Source organism: Diadema antillarum, unplaced genomic scaffold (genome assembly GCF_040938485.1).
Source record: "Diadema antillarum isolate AM-2024a unplaced genomic scaffold, OU_Dant_1.0 scf00000035, whole genome shotgun sequence".
NCBI classification, from domain to species: domain Eukaryota; kingdom Metazoa; phylum Echinodermata; class Echinoidea; order Diadematoida; family Diadematidae; genus Diadema; species Diadema antillarum.
This window is the reverse complement of record NW_027270924.1, coordinates 1,733,264-1,749,822: the sequence shown is the minus strand read 5'-3', so window position 1 is coordinate 1,749,822 and position 16,559 is coordinate 1,733,264. Positions and strand designations below refer to the sequence as shown.

Below are 16,559 nucleotides of genomic sequence, written 5' to 3'. Positions count from 1 at the left end.
TAAACAAATTACTTTTCTTAAGTAAAATACTTGATTTAAGTATAAGTATTTGACTTAAGTATGGATTTGAATACCGGCCCAGAGCTCTACGCGGAGGGTACGCGAAAAAATTAAACATGTTTAATTTTTTGCGTACATCTTGCGTACCTATTTTGCGTCCCTCGGCGTCCTCTTACGTAGAGTTGCGTTCTCACTGGGTATAGTGGCGTAGTGTTGCGTAGTCACTACGCAACACTACGTAACACTACATAACTCTACGTAAAGCTTGGTGTGAAACCTCCTTAATGCCCCAGTCACACAGTGCTTTACGATGGATTACGTCCGCCGCGGATAGATACGAATAAGTGGACGCAGGGGGACGCAGCGTGGACGCAGGCATCCGCAGGGACGTATGTAGACGTAACTGCCCGTAACTCATCCGTAAAGAAACGCAAAATGACGTCGCCGAACCTGCGAAATTTTGAAATGTTCAGAATTTCGCAGAGGGACGCCACGGACGCAAACTTACGCAAGTAACCGTAACCAAACGTAACTATCCGTAACTGAACGTAACTACCCGTGGCTTGGACGCAGACCATCCGCAAAAAAATTTACCTCCCGTCCGTTTGCGTTCGCTTACGTCCACCGTAAGTATCCGAAATTAACCGCAAGTTAAAGTATCACAACAGTTTCGTCCGCTTACGGATATTTACGGACAGCTACGGATGTTGCGGACAATTACGTCCTTCGACGTTTTCCGTTTTCCATTCGCATGGGAACACAGAGACTCGAGGGAAGGCACACTACTCCTGTTGCCAAGCTGCAGCGCCTTTACCTGAAGGAATGCTACAACACAGTCAGAGCGGTGGAGAGGCAGAACTGCATGGTCAAATTATGAAATTTCTCCCACAATTAATGGTCATTTTAAGTAGCACCCATATACTATGTATACTCATGACATTGGTTGACTCTTGGTGCTGAACTTTTTTTCTTGTACTCTTCGAATGTATATTATTTAAAAAAAAACCCACCAATATATTGGGTAGGGGATGGGGTGACAGCATTTTATTAACTTTTCTGGCAGGGGAAGGTGTGGGACAGGGGCAACTATATAAAATGAGAACGAATTTAGTATTTCTCTATAATCTTACCCATGCACTTTACGCTCCATCGAATGTGTATTACATTTTTTTTTGATACACGCGTACTACTACTACTACTACTACTAATGATAATAATAAAGGACATTCATATTGCGCAGCTACTATTATACTCTATGACTGCGCATTACAAAATGACATGCATACAAGAAATTCAAACAGAAAATACATTACTTCAAGAGATGACTTGATATTGGACTTGGGTGTGGGAGGGGTGTTTGAAGGTTTTGATGTCTTTTTTTTCTGTAAATTTTATAAGCATTGCTTTATCATAAATATCTCCTTAACATAACCCAGTAAGTCATGAATATCGCTGAACAAAGACAGCGTAACCACAGTTTGTCTATTCCATGACTGCAAGTAATATTTTCTTACTCTAATGTTTAACTTTTCGATCTATATTGTATTTCATTTGTGGTATAGTGATGTTAAATGTGACCCTGCACCACAAAACACACAAAAAGTCGCCACACATAACAATCTTAGTTGGGAGCATGTTCTGAAAGAGCAGACTTTAAGCTTTGAAATGATGTATTACTCAAATCAAATGGACTCTCCTAACCTATCTAAATATTGGAAAGAATGCACACACTCAGAAAAAGTGTAAACTGAGAAAAGAGGCTCTGAAGTAGAGTGTCTATTCAAGCGCTTAATCTTTATCAAGCCGTGCTGGTTGTGCGATGAATGGAACAAAAAAACAGGACGGAAACCACCGGAGTAACAACAATGAGGGGATTATCAGACTAAACTGAAATTAATAATAATAATAATAATAATAATAATAATAATAATAATAATAATAATAATAATAATAATGATGGTTATGGCTGAAGAAAGGAGAACTGAAGAAGGAGACAGAAGGACTGATCATCGCTGCCCAAGAGCAAGCACTGTCAACCAATGCTCTGAAAGCCAAGATACAGAAGAGAGATGTGGATGCCACATGCAGGATATGCCGAGAAAGAGACGAGACAGTGCAACATATCGTATGTGGCTGTAGTAAATTGGCGCAAAAGGAGTACAAAAGACGACATGACAAACTGGCACAAGTCCTTCACTGGGAGCTTTGCAGAAAACATGAAATACCATGTGAGAGCAAATGGTATATGCACGAACCACAGAAAGTTTCTGAAAATGATCAAGTTAAAATCCTGTGGGATTTCGATGTTCAAACTGACAATGTCATCCAGCACAGGCGTCCGGATATCATCGTCGTAGAAAGGGCTCGACAGATGTGCACAATCGTCGATGTCGCGGTACCGGGAGACAGCAGAGTAGCCGAGAAGGAGAAGGAAAAGATAGAGAAGTACCAAGACCTTGCCAGAGAGCTTCGCCGCCTGTGGAATATGAGAACGAAGGTGATCCCTATTGTCGTTGGAGCACTCGGAACAACGCCAAAGCAGCTGCGACGGCACTTGGACGATGTTGGTGTGCCAAATCGAGTGCAAACGCTCCAAAAAGCAGCATTGCTGGGGACGGCACGAATCCTGAGAAAAGTACTGGAAGTCTAAGGTTCCAGGATGGAACTTGACGTGATATTAATCTCCAAGAGATATCTTGTGAAGATAGAGATAACAATAATAATGATAGTAATAATAATAATAATAATAATAATAATAATAATAATAATAATGATAAAGCCTTATTTACCCAGGGTAGCCAAGTCAAGATCGGCTCGGTTGACCCATTTCGCCTATTTTCAGTCCTCACACAAATTCAGTGTTTGCGACTTTTTGTTCGTTTTGTGATGCACGGTCACATACATTCTTTACATTTATGACGTTTATTCATATTTGAGTTGCACAAACAAAATTCAAACTTCAAGTTCAAAATTTCATATATCTTTTACCATTGTAAAGTGAATTAAAGGATTACGATTTTTTCACAAGTTGTACGTAACTCAATATCAGTTTTCCCCAGTGTACAATGTAAGACAGTCCAAAATGTGATAACCTTGCTGTCATAATACACTGACTTAGCAGGGATCGTAAGAGAAAACCAAATTGTCCATAGTTATTCATAGCAATCTGTAACTATCCGTAACTATCCGTAACTATCCGAAAAATGCGCAACCCTCCCCAAGTGTTCAGAACTATTATGTGCCAATTCGTAAGAATATCCGCAAGTGGACGCAAGTATTCGCATCTGGTCGTATCTGTCCTTATCGCCCGCATTTTTTGCCCGCATGTTTTGTAAAAATTTCTGGTGACGGCAAAGGATCCGCGGGGGTCCGTGGAAAAAAATGACTTTTTTGGACGTAACGCCGGACGCAGAGCATTATGTGACTGGGGCTTAAGATACTTGCACTATCCGAGGGAGATATGCGCACCTCTCTACTTGCACCCGTGTTGAGTGACGACTCCAATCGTATGCCTACAAAAAAAAAAAGTCAGTGATAATGATGATAATAATTATCATCATTACTATCATTATTATTATTATTATTATAATGATGATGGTGATGATGATAATGATAGTAATCATAATAATAACTTTGATGCTAACAATTATGATAATAATAACAACGAAAATAAATAACACTCTTTTTCTCTCCTGAAAGAACGGGCGAATGAACGAGCGAATGAATCAGTTCTTGTCTTATTGATGTGTATATTTTTCTTTTTTTTTCATATGGTGTCTTGTCAGATTGGGAAGACGGTGAACCGAACTTAAATGCAGCTGGGACGTCACCTTGCATGGCCATACGACAATACAACGGAAAGCAACACGCTGCGAACTGCATCTCTCACCACCCGGCTTGCTGTCAGATTTCTATCTAGGAATACCAGTGATATGAATAGGTTGCAGTTCGTAATTCCGAAGGTTCCATGTTCCGAAGGTTCGCTGATCCGAAAATGAAATGAGGTGTTCGTATTTCCGAAGGTTCATTTGTCAGCACGTTCTTTCAATTTTCGGAGCTACGAACCTGATATCACTTTTGGATTAAACAACTTTCAGAATGATTAATTTTTCCTTTTTTTTTTAAACTGAGTAACACGGCTTCTGTGAACACATATTACCAGGACATTATTATCAATGTATGGTAAGAGGTTCGAAGATTCTGATTGTGTTTTCTTTAATTTATAATATTGCTGCAGCCAGCTTTGGAAAAGAACCAAGCCAGTAAAGTTAATCGCACACGTTCAATAACCAGTTCTCTTTAATGAAATTTTCACTGCCACTTTGCCAATGAATTAAAAGAACGTACAGTCGATGACGTAGTTGCTAAAGAACATGTAACGTAATAATATGTATTTGACTTTCATGCTATTTCTTGCTTAATGAAAAGAAACTAAAACAATTAAATTGATACAGCCTTTAGATACAGAATTGAGCTTAAAGTCCATTTTTGTTATGATGTTTTTCTTTCATCGTTTGATTATTTGTATAATCATCTTAACGAAATAATATACAGATATTGACTGGTACGGGGTGGAATACAATATTCTTTGGACCGCCAGGGAGTTATATTTTCCCAAGGGAAAATATGATCACGAGGGAAAATATAACTCCCTGGCGTTCCAAAGATTGTTACATCCCACCCCCTACCAGTCGATATCTGTTACATTAGATGTCCTTGCCCTTGATTACGCTTTACAGAAAAGTACCGCAATAGCTACTGTTAGGCCTACACTAACGACGCATAACCGTTACGCACGCTCATGGTAACCCGACCAGACGCTGCGTGCGCGCTGTCGCGATTTTGTACCGCGACTGGGCTGTCGCAGAACCTGGCCTAAATCCGCCAGTAGGCCTATTATATCCCGAAGCACGTATCGTAGAGTCGTAGACGTAGGAGAGTAGATCGTATCACCGGACGCTTTTTTTCTTCGTGGCTTTTAATTCCGTACTCAGAGGATGAAATTTCAGCTAAAAATAACACCACTTATTCACAGACTCCAGTTTTTAGAAAATATGCTTCAAACATACCCCTCTAAAAAAAAGTTGTCTTTTTGCGCGATGCATTTTAATTGCACAATATTACAGGACATCATTTTTACAATGAAATAATCGACGTCTTTCGCACCTAACAAGTTAGTCCTTGCACCAGAATCACAATTCATCCCACAAATCACCGTACACATTCTCACCGAGCGGATGACAAAGAAAAATCGGCAAATGAGGCACAAATTTCGTATTTTACGGCAAAATGTCTGTCTTGAACAATTCAAACAATTCACGCAATAAAACCTTGTGAGAAATCGACAACTTCTAAGTTCTATTTTACGTGCTTTGTCTATGGGAGCTGCATGCGCGTGTGACGAGTTGCGGGGCCCTTCCTAATTTAGCGCAACTATTCCGCATGGTTCGCGTCTGAGGACGATATAGGCCCTATAGCTACAAATTTCCGATTTCGATCAGTGAACTTTTGGTCCTATTGGAATCTTCAGCATTTTTCCTGTATGTGAGTGGGATTTCATAGAATTTCAGTCAAGAATTGTGATTCAAACATGCATAAATATCAACTATGACGAGGTGCGGGTCACTCAACTATAAATTTGAGGTAAAATGTGAATTTCTTCGTGTTTTTACATTTTTATGTCGCGTTTTTTGCGATTTCGGTCCACACAAAAGTGTGTGGCTAATCTACGAAGCCTCGCGCGTACAGAATGTCATTAGTACGCAAAAATGTGCGTGTCCGGTAATACCATGGTGTCCGGTAATACCCGGATGCTTGTATATCACTTGGTACCGGTAATTAACGTTAGCGTTAGGCCTAGGTCTACTCCTAGCTCTCATCTGCTGATCTTTTGGACCTAAGCCTAATTTCTGGACCTGAGCCAAACGTTAGTACTGTCGTTAATGGACATGAGCCTAAAGCCCGCCACACACTATACGACTCACGACTATACGACCATAAGACCATAAGACCCAGTCGTACGACCTGCCAAAGCACACTATACGACCTGACCTTACGAGCAGGCGTACGACTGTTCCATCAGTACATTTTACCAATGAGTATTAAAGCGCACGCAGTGCGCACTGCGTGCGCTTGCATTTTACTGTATTGTGAATGGCTGAAAGCCCACGACCGGTCGCAGAAATTCACTATACGGTCCGACCGGTCATACGACCTTAAGACTGGAAGTCTTGCCAGTTTCCAGTCGTAATAAGCGTACGACTGGGTCTTAGTGCCAGTCGCAGAGATTTGACATGTTGAATTTCTACGATCGGTCGTGGGCTTTCAGCCAATCAAGATACAGTAAAATGCAAGCGCACGCAGTGCGCACTGCGTGCGCTTTAATACTCATTGGTAAAATGTGCTGAAGACAGAACAGTCGTAAGCCTACTCGTATTAATGGTCTGATCGTATACTAGTAGTGTGCGTTGGCAGGTCGCACGACTGGGTCTTATGGTCCTAAGGTCGTATAGTCCCAGCCAACACCGCCATGCGGGGCCCACGTCGGCAAACATGGGTAAAAAGTGGGTAAGCCGGGTTAGAGTTGAGCAAGGGCTACTCGAGGGTCATCCTTCAAGGGGGCCTCGTGGGCCAGCCAAGGGCAGAGATGGGAAAAGTTGATATGGGTTTCATATGGCTTGCCACTTGGGTTTCACATGGGCACAGACAGGGCCAGCAGGGAGCATGATGGGCTTTTTTAGGGCTAGCCCTGCCTTTTTTTCTGTGAGTGTGTGCGTGTGCGATTGTAAGTGTGCTTGTGTGTTTGTGAGTGTGTGTGTGTGTGTGTGTGTATAGGGCCTATTTGCAATTATGAAAATTTGATACCAAATCCCTGTTGGGACCTATGGTTTCTGTACCCACACGGGTCCCACAAGGGCCCCACATAGGACATAAAGGGCACATATCATGAATATTCATAGGGCCTATCATGTGTTTTTATGAATACAGCGTATTCAAATGAGACATTTGGGTGATCTAATTCAAGGAACCATGTCTTCACGCACTACAGTGTTTTGCAGGGTATATAAAAAAACCGTGACACACAATTATCGGTTAGGATTAGGAAGTAGGAGGTAGGCCGATAGGGGTAGGACATTAGGATAAGGTTAGATTAGGATAGGATTAGGATTAGGGCATAATCCCAGAGTGTGCTTGTACACACTCGTATGAGTAGTATGCCCTAATCAACCGATTCTTTTCCCAAGAAGAGCTAATATGAAAACCTTGGGGTAGACTGGGTGCTACATGGGTCTCACATGGGCCCCAAGAAGGGCATACTTGAGCAAGCCCATTACACCGCCCATTTAGGGCGGTGAGTTGGCTCAGTCGGTAGCGCGTCTGCCTCACGATCACGCGGCCCGGGTTCGAACCCGAGTCTGGACTGAGCAATGTTGTGTGTAAACATACCGTCCCCTCTAGCAAGAGGCAAAACACTCTGTCCCTCGGATAGGACATAAAATGGAGGTCCCGTGTATGAAAGAGTCACAGCTCATGCACGTAAAAGATCCCGCTTCATTCATTCATCGCAAAGAGCAGGGTGTATAACCCGGTGAAGTGGTCCCACCCCACATCCAACTGGACCCCATGGAAGACCAGCTTAGCGTAGCTGAATATGGGCTATCCAGCCATCTTCACAGATGGAAAATGAACAACAACAACTACAACTAGAAAGTGATTAACTGAATGAGTGTAAACATATGGTACCCATATGATGCCCACCGGCGTCCCATTGGCAAGCCCACGTGGGGCCATTGCAGGCCCCGCAGCCACACCATGAAAAGGCCCCAATTGGGGCCAATGAAGTAGCCAATTTTGCCTACATGGGCCCCGTTTGGGTCAGCCCACTTCAACCCGTATCTTACCCTCATGGGCCCCATGTGGACGTGTTGGCTGGGGTCGTGAGTCGTGTAGTGTGCGGCGGGCTTTAGTGTGCGTGCTAGACCAGACCTTGGAATTGGACTAATCTAACGTTAGTTCAGTTGTTGGCCTAGTCTACGCCTGTTTGTCTTTTTGCCTTTGTCTTTGAACTCGGTATGCCTCGATCTAGTTCTAGGGTCTAGAACCCTTTCTAGACCCCTTTCTAGTCACAAAACAACTCTAAAGCTATAACTACAATGTATTATACGACTCACGACTATACGTCCATAAACCCAGTCGTACGACCTGCCAACGCACACTATACGACCTGACCTTACGAGCAGGCATACGACTGTTCTATCAGTACATTTTTACCAATGAGTATTAAAGCGCACGCAGTGCGCACTGCGTGCGCTTGCATTTTACTGTATTGTGAATGACTGAAAGCCCACGACCGGTCGTAGGAATTCAACATGTCAAATCGCTACGGCTGGCGCTAAGACCCAGTCGTACGACTGGAAACTGGCAAAACTGTGACGTCACACTTCCAGTCTCTTAAAAGGTCGTACGACCGGTCGGATCGTATAGTGTGCGGCGGGTTTAAGTCTAACGTGTTAGAATTCTAACTTTAGGCCTAGGCTCCCCCTACTCTTTAACATTACTCATATTACTTTATTAGGCCTATCAAACGTTATGGCCTACTGGGCAATTTTCATCATTTGACATTTGTTTTGTAGTAGGCCTAACAGTTACAGGTAACTAACATTAGGGGCCTAACGTTAGATCTAGAATCTACACGGTCTAACGTTAGCGTCTATTTGTTAGGTCTAGTGTCTAACGTTAATGTTTTATAGGTTCCTACATCACATGCGTCCAAATTGGCTCCCCAGTGCATCATCTTTTTCTACCCTGTGATTTTTAGTCAATTATGTCTTGTGCCAGGACCGGTATAGAAATTTCTAGACGTAGGCCTACCTTCTGTCATTAGGAATCTGCAGCAATTTCAAAATCAGTCTTCTTACCTCTGTTGCAGAGATGAACATTGACACTGTAGAAACTATTCACAAACACAGTGATTTGCAAACCTGCTCGGTGTCTACTCTTGTGTCGTAGTCCTCCACTACTTGTTCGATGTAACGTTAGATCTAGTCTGAGAGTTAGGCCTACGTCAATCAATGTACAATGAAGATAAATGAATTGCCCTAGAACTGAACTGGACGAAATGTCTCTAGACTATCAACTCGCTTGTTTTAGGACATGTTTAGTGGAGTTTGAATCCCTATCCTCCAAAATCTTATCGAGCTCGTCGTCGTTTATTATAGACAAAACGGGGTTCCATTTTGAAGTGTGAATCCAAACTTCGCGGGCCGAATGATACGTGCATACGAAAACGGTACATTGGGTACAGTACCTACGTTATAGGCCTACACTGTAGGCTTTCCGAATTCCACCCAGGCAGGCTAGGCCCAGCGCATTATGACGCTACTCCGCGCCGCGCCATGCCGTCTACTCTCTCACGTATCGTGGGTTTTGGGGGCCGCCGGGGGGGGGGGGGGGGGGGAGGGGGCAGATTATATCGATCCAGACTGCAGTTATCGATAGTAATCCTTTGCTCGTGTGCAATTGATGTAATTGGTGTAATTGTTCGTATTTCAACCGTAAGAGGGCGACACACATGGAAAAATATATTTATTTGACCAATTCGTGAGATATAACGAGCTGGGAAAATATAACATTTGCGATCCTCGCAAACATTATCATGTGACGAGCTCTCGACCAATCACATACCAGAAACTGTCTAAGCCATCTAATATTTAATGATATACTTATAATCATGGTTATGAAACACTTCAACAATGATAATAATCAAAATTTGATAACGAAAAGGGAAACGACAGTAGTAACCAGTAGGAACAAAATTGTTCTCGTTACCATCGTTGATTTTTTAAAATTACGGCAAGTTAGAAAAAAAAAAAAGTTGTCGATTTTAGTCGTGTTAGTAATGGTATTTTTGTAGCAGATATTAGAAATGGCTTCTCTATCTCACAAAGAGCTAGTACAGGGCAGAAACCAGCTGTGAATTCGAATTTTGTGTTCTAGAACTATGCTTTAATGAAAGAGAAACTGGTTATTCAAAGTAACGGAGAAATCAAATTAAAATCGTACGAATGTACTTTTTTTTTTACACGGCTTCACTTTGCCCATAGTTCACCTATAGTTCCATGACCGGACAGCTACAAATAACCAACAAACCAAACAAACAACAAAATAATACAAAAAAGAGAAGAAAACAACGACAACATGGGGCAGTAAATGCAACAACAACAACAAAAAGGAAATAAGGATGCGAAAAGACAGCATGTTGGTCAGGGTTTAAAGAAGGACAGTCATTGATGGGGTATGTGAGTTCTCACATATAAAAAGTATGTCCTTATAGATCAAGCAAAATTAGTATATACCTAGTAAAAGAGATGTAGCACCAGAACTAACAATAACAAGATCATAAAAAGAAACACATGGAAATTCATACTTGATAATGATATAATTCATCTAAAACTGTGCTGGACTTTCCTAGAGTATACTCTTTACTTTTAAGTATTTGAACAATTGCTGCTTATCTTTCCTGGTTATATTGTCAATGTAGGAACACCGTCTTTGGGATTTTTTTTTTCAAGTGACTGTAGGCAAACAGGGTCACCCTACGAGCTCGACACCAACGAGTCATCTGGCCCACGAGCTTCACTCTAAAAAAGCAAAAAAAAAAAAGAAGAAGAAAGAAAGCCATCTAGGTCAATACTAAATAAAACCCTCACGTTTTACATTGGGCAAAAAAAAAGGGCCCACGAGACCGACAATAACTTAAAAACAAAAGAAAACTTTGTCGTGTCATGCCGGTCTCGTAGACCTTTTTTACCTAATGTCTGACTCGTGGGCCGTTTCCGCCTAGTGGAAAACGCTGGTGATGTTCTTCTCTGATCATATCCTACAACATGTCTGATAACACATTGATGTCGTCACAAGTATATAGTTACGGGTTGCTCGATTGAGGAACAGCTCCAAGACTGTGTTTTAACCGGATTAAAACAAGAATCCAGAGATGTAATTTTATTTTCCACATGTGGGTTGGAAGCCCCTACAGCAAAACTGATTAAAGGGGTCCAATTATCAAAAGCATACAACCCAATTTCATGAATAACAACAGCGTGTTACACATTCAATAAAGATGAACACATTTATCGAATTAAACACATCACAATGAATTTCTATAACAATTATGTTGCAGTAATGGCAAAGTGATGCAAAAAAAAAATGATGCTACTGAGAAAAAAAAAAGATCGAAAGCCAAAATCACAATCTGACAAAGACGTACACGCACACACACACACACACACACACACACACACATATATTGAGTTTACACTAAATTACCAGCTAACATCAAACAAAGTATATAGTATGACAATGCGCCAGTACTGAGGAAAAATGAATTATTATAATATAGAAAGAGCAAAAACAGTCAAACTGTTCATTATATTAAAAAAAAAATGTCTGTATTGCGTGGTTTCTTTGTATTCCAAAATATCTATATTGCGAATTTTCATATTTCAAGCTGTAAAGAATTAAATATCTTGGAAGTTGCATTAACATAACTGCGTCTCAAGGATTCAGCCATTAGTTTTGGCAAATACAATCTAAGAATCATTATTACGTAACTTATGAGGATTGCACTTCATCTGAATTCAAGACGATAAGTAATATGTAAAGATAAGTATATACATAATTGGAATATAATCTTGGATACGTGCATCATGAGTTTAAATGTATTTAAGTTGAAATTGAATCAATATCTCTTTGAATCTTATGATTAATTATGTTTTATCAAGGTTTCTGGAGCATTATACATTCATGACGTTCTGTTTTGTATATGTGTATTGTGTATGTTATGTTTGTTCTTATGTGTATTTTTTCTTTCATTAGGTATCTCGTGTTGTTATGCAACATTTTTGTATTTTCACGCCAATCTGTTTTTCAATGTACTTCTGTATGGGGAATCACACGCTTTAAACCACTGGCTGTTTCGTGGTTTCCTCGACATTTGACTATTGTACAAAATATTGGCTGTATTGTTTTCCTGAAATCAATCAATTGAATTGAATTGAATGGAATTTGAATCAAGAACACTTGATAAACGAGTCGCCCGAAAATTTGTGTCGAAAGTATATGGCCACATTTTCTTCATGTATGATTTTATAAAGCAGTTTGATATTTCTATGCTTTGTCACTCTTAAAAGAAAAAAAAAACTCTTGAAAAGAAGTCGTTGAGAATTTATGGCTTGCCTCCTTTACATCTTTGTTCACCAACCTTAATGAATGAATCTTCAGCTACCCTTTTAGTTTTATGCCATCAAAGAAAAAATACAATTGTCATGTTCATGCATAGGTATTCCACCCGTAAGGAACACTTGTTCCTTATGCCTGGTATACGCACCTGCACTCCCTTCACAAAATACCGCTATTATTCCGGTCCACGCCCCTCTCTTATGCGAGTTATCTTGTAATCCCTGAGAATAGTTTTCTAGTAGTTATGCCATCTAAGGTCTGTCATTTCGTCAACCATCATTTCGTATTTTTGTTGTGATTGCCCCTGCAACGTGGAACATGTCATGAAGGTGAAAATGCAACAATTTAACTGTGTTTTATTCTGAAATTCTGCCTTTGTTTGAACTGTTAGGAAATTTTTAAACCTGAATCTGGGCTATCATTTATGTTCTTTGTACATTCTATTCTTTAAAAAAGATGCAGGAATAAATTGGAATTGAAAATTGAAATTGAAAATGTTGAATCATTCTATTACTCTATGCTATATCTGCATCCAATTTATTCGCATTTAGTCTGCCTCTAGCTTGAAAACGTGCACTCAATTCATGATGGGGTGACGACAAAATAAATCTTGTTTTGTATGCTTTCTATTACAATATTCCTAGGTCATTTTCAGTGTTGATAATTGTTATTCTTGCAGCTATTATAAACTCATACTACTGCTTGCAAAATGGTAACTTACACCACACTCTCAGCCGTTTACCTTTCTGTTCCCCCTCCCAGTTCCCACTTGCTTTGTTATCCAAGTTCTACTTTTTTGATAATGATATATCCTTTACACTTATTATTCACATATTATACAACAGGACCTTGTTTATCAAGCTGTAATACTTAATTCGTGTTCCCAAAAACATTCAATGTATAAACTGTTTACAGTGTTGTAAACTGATACGTGCACACGTCCCTTCATTATGTTTAATTACTGACTTCATGTGAATGTTTGTGGAAATAAACTCAAACTTTACTGACAGAAGTCCTATATTATATTATATTATATCATATTATATCATATTATATTATATTATATTATATTACATTATATCATATTGTATCATATTATATTACATCATATCATATTATATCATATCGTATCATATTTAATCATATTATATTATATTACATTATGTTATATTATATTATATTATATCATATCATATTATATTACATATTGTACTACATCATGGCATAGCATACTACGGTGTTATAAAAATCCTACAACTATATTAAAGGAAAAGGAATTATTAGTGACAGTGTATTTATACCAATAGATAATACTGTCGCATTGATGTAGCTACATGTAACATAATGTTTACCTCTTTTGCAGACAAGATTAAAGATAAACTTTTCAAACTGTTTCAATTTTTCAAAAGATAATCAACTCTTCTACTTGAGTGCAAAACATTCGTCTTCCACTCTTTATGCGTAGTTATGATGAATATAATAAAAAACACAGAGCAGTTTAAGAACGCTTTCTCGCCAAAAAAAAAAAGAAAAAACACGTTCAATTCATAATTATGATATGCAGACGTCATACCAAAGAGTCAGCACGGTTTGCATGTATCAACCGAGCGAATGTGTACAGCTATCTGCGAAATCGCACATGAAAGATGTTACAGGGTGGATTAACTTTGGCAAATTAATGCAGTTTTCATGATTGTAATATGTTATGATTTTTACAGTATGTTTAGGAAATTGTAGTTTTGGAAACGTACCACCATGCCAGTAGGCCTATATCTAATTGTTGGATAGCTGTACACATTTAGCTCGGTCGATGCATGCAAGCTTTGCTGACTCCTTGTGATGACGCGTGTGTCGTTATCATAAATTATATCGGAAAGTTGTTCTTTTGTGTGTGTTTTTGTGTGTGTGTGTTTTTGTTTTGAAGCGCTCTCGAACTGCCATGTTTGTCATGTTGTTTCATCATAACTACGTATAATAACAGTGGAAGACGAATGCACTAATAATGTACGAAAATACAAGAGGGTATAAGTCTGTCTTTCGAAAAAATTCAAATAGTTTGACATTTCATTGGTCCTTACAATCCCTCTTTAAAGAACCCCAACACAGGATACAACCAAGCAACACAATTTGAAGACAGTACCGGCGCGCGCACCCCCTCCCCCCCCCCCCCACACACACAAAGGATCAGTTGAAACAATAGAAAACATCGCCCAATAAGCATTTTCCAGTGTTGTTCCTCCGGTCCGATCTGGACTTAGTCAGGGCAAACATACGATAGCATCTGGTTGCTGAGATTCAGCACATGGGGTTCAGCTGGGTGTACGAGGTGTTTATTAAATTGAGCATTGGTCATGTCCCAGGCATCCATGAAGCCCACGTGACTGTTATTGGAAATCATCTTCTTTAATCGGCGATTCAAATCCCGTGACAGCCAATCGCTGTTGTGCATGTAGTGAAACACCAGTTTGTGTTCTCGAGTGTTGGCGCCCTTGAACAAGACTAATGTCCGAGGATTTCGCTCCCACAGGCGTTGAAGAGCATCGAGGATGGCCCGCAAGCGGTCCTCGTACAATTTTGGCGAGTGGCTGGCAAAGTGCGCCCACAGCGAAAGGACTATCACGCGATCTTTCTCGTCACTCTGGATGGCATCCAACACGTTAACCACGTAATCAATGCATTTCTTTAGCTGCCATTTAGAGGCCTTGGCGACTGGGTTTCCATGGAAACGAAATAGTATATCAAGTTGGTGCTTGTTTGGTAGTAGCGCCATCGGTCCGATATACGCAGACGGCATCTTCTTCGTGGTGTTGCTTTTAAGCTTGAATGCCGCTAAATAGAATTGAAAGAGTTGTCGAATGGTCGAATCTCCGAGCAGATAAACGGTTTTGTTTCTTAAACACGACATGGCTTGTTCGTTGGAGAACTGACGAATCTTGCATATACCAGAGTGCCAATATTTTCCCCAGTAGAAACCAGCAACCTCAGCTCGGCTGCCAAGAGCAGAGGGTTGACAAGGAGGCAACCGGGATAGAACCCCGCTGTGTACCACTGATGACTGGTCTAAGATAAGGGCAAATCAAACGTCATAAAAAAAAATCAAACGTCAAAGAAACGGAAGAGATTCTGTTCTATGATGTAAGGGAAAAAAGAACAATGAATGATAAACTACAAATGTTTATAGAAGGTATCGATATGTTACATTTTGCGTGTGTGTGTCTGTGTGTGTGTGTGTGTGTGTGTGTGTGTGTGTGTGTGTGTGCTTCCTGAAAACCTTTCAACACTTAGCATGCTTAAAGTGCCGAAGGCCACGCAAAGTATCCATTTCACTGTGTGGCTGAATGCAAGGTGATCATAATGTAGCAGATATGACAAAGCATGACATTTTTTTTTTTGACGCTCTGCCGCATGGCTGCTAAAATTTGGACTTATATTTAAAGGTTTCAAACCCCTTTTTTCAACTCTGTCTTTTCTTTTAACTCATTGAAAATCAAGTTCAAATCGAATTTCATTTCCAATAAAACGTATGAATAAGACGGGACAAAACAACAGGAGACATGAGGATGAGACAGTTTGAATGAGAAAAAAAGATATCAACTTCTTTCCTTTCAAAGAGGTTGTTAATATATAGGGTTGCAGACAGAAAGAAAACACGCCTGTTCGTTCGTTTGTTTTTTTACAAAGGGGAAACAAAAAGGCAGAAAGAAGAGAACACAACAGGAAAGAAAAAAAAAACAGATGGAGAAATCCTCTCTTCCAGCTTAATAGTAATCATCATCATTAATATAATCAATATCAGCAGTTCCTTTAAGGCCTTTCTTATTTTCAATGGATTTTCAGGGTTATTCTTTTTTCGTCTGTTAATTCCTCGAGATAACTGCAAAATCGGCAAAAACAAACATGTCAAACACAATGAATTCCTGTCAATTTAGGTATATAGCGCACTCAATAATTATTAAATTCCCGAAGAAAAGTTCAGACACAAGACAGAAAAACAAAGATACCACTCACATCGAAAGAAATGCTAAACGCTAACTCATTCAAAGATTCGGTGATTTTTGTGTTGGACGCTTACTACATAGGCCTATAATAATAATGATAATAATAATAATAATAATAATAAATAATAATAATAATAATGATAATAATAATAATACTGATTATAAACTCGAATTTGCAATGATACCTAGCGTGAAGATGTTGATAATATTTTTTTAGTGGATTACAGCTAATAGTTATGCATTGTTGTTGATGCTTTGACTTGATCTCATTTTATACAATTTCTGCATTTTTCACAAAGATATGACGACATCATGAAAAAATCC

General features: G+C 39.7%; 1 protein-coding gene across 1 annotated transcript in view; it reads right to left on the bottom strand.

The window, feature by feature from the left end:
* Nucleotides 1–14,451: 14,451 nt before the first annotated feature.
* LOC139743857 (NXPE family member 3-like) overlaps nt 14,452–16,559 on the bottom strand; it is a 41,961-nt gene continuing 39,853 nt past the window's right edge. The window contains exon 6 of the mRNA XM_071654322.1: nt 14,452–15,297. Within this exon, the coding sequence (XP_071510423.1) occupies nt 14,492–15,297 (806 nt within the window). The 3' untranslated portion in view covers nt 14,452–14,491. The remainder of the gene's footprint in view (nt 15,298–16,559) is intronic.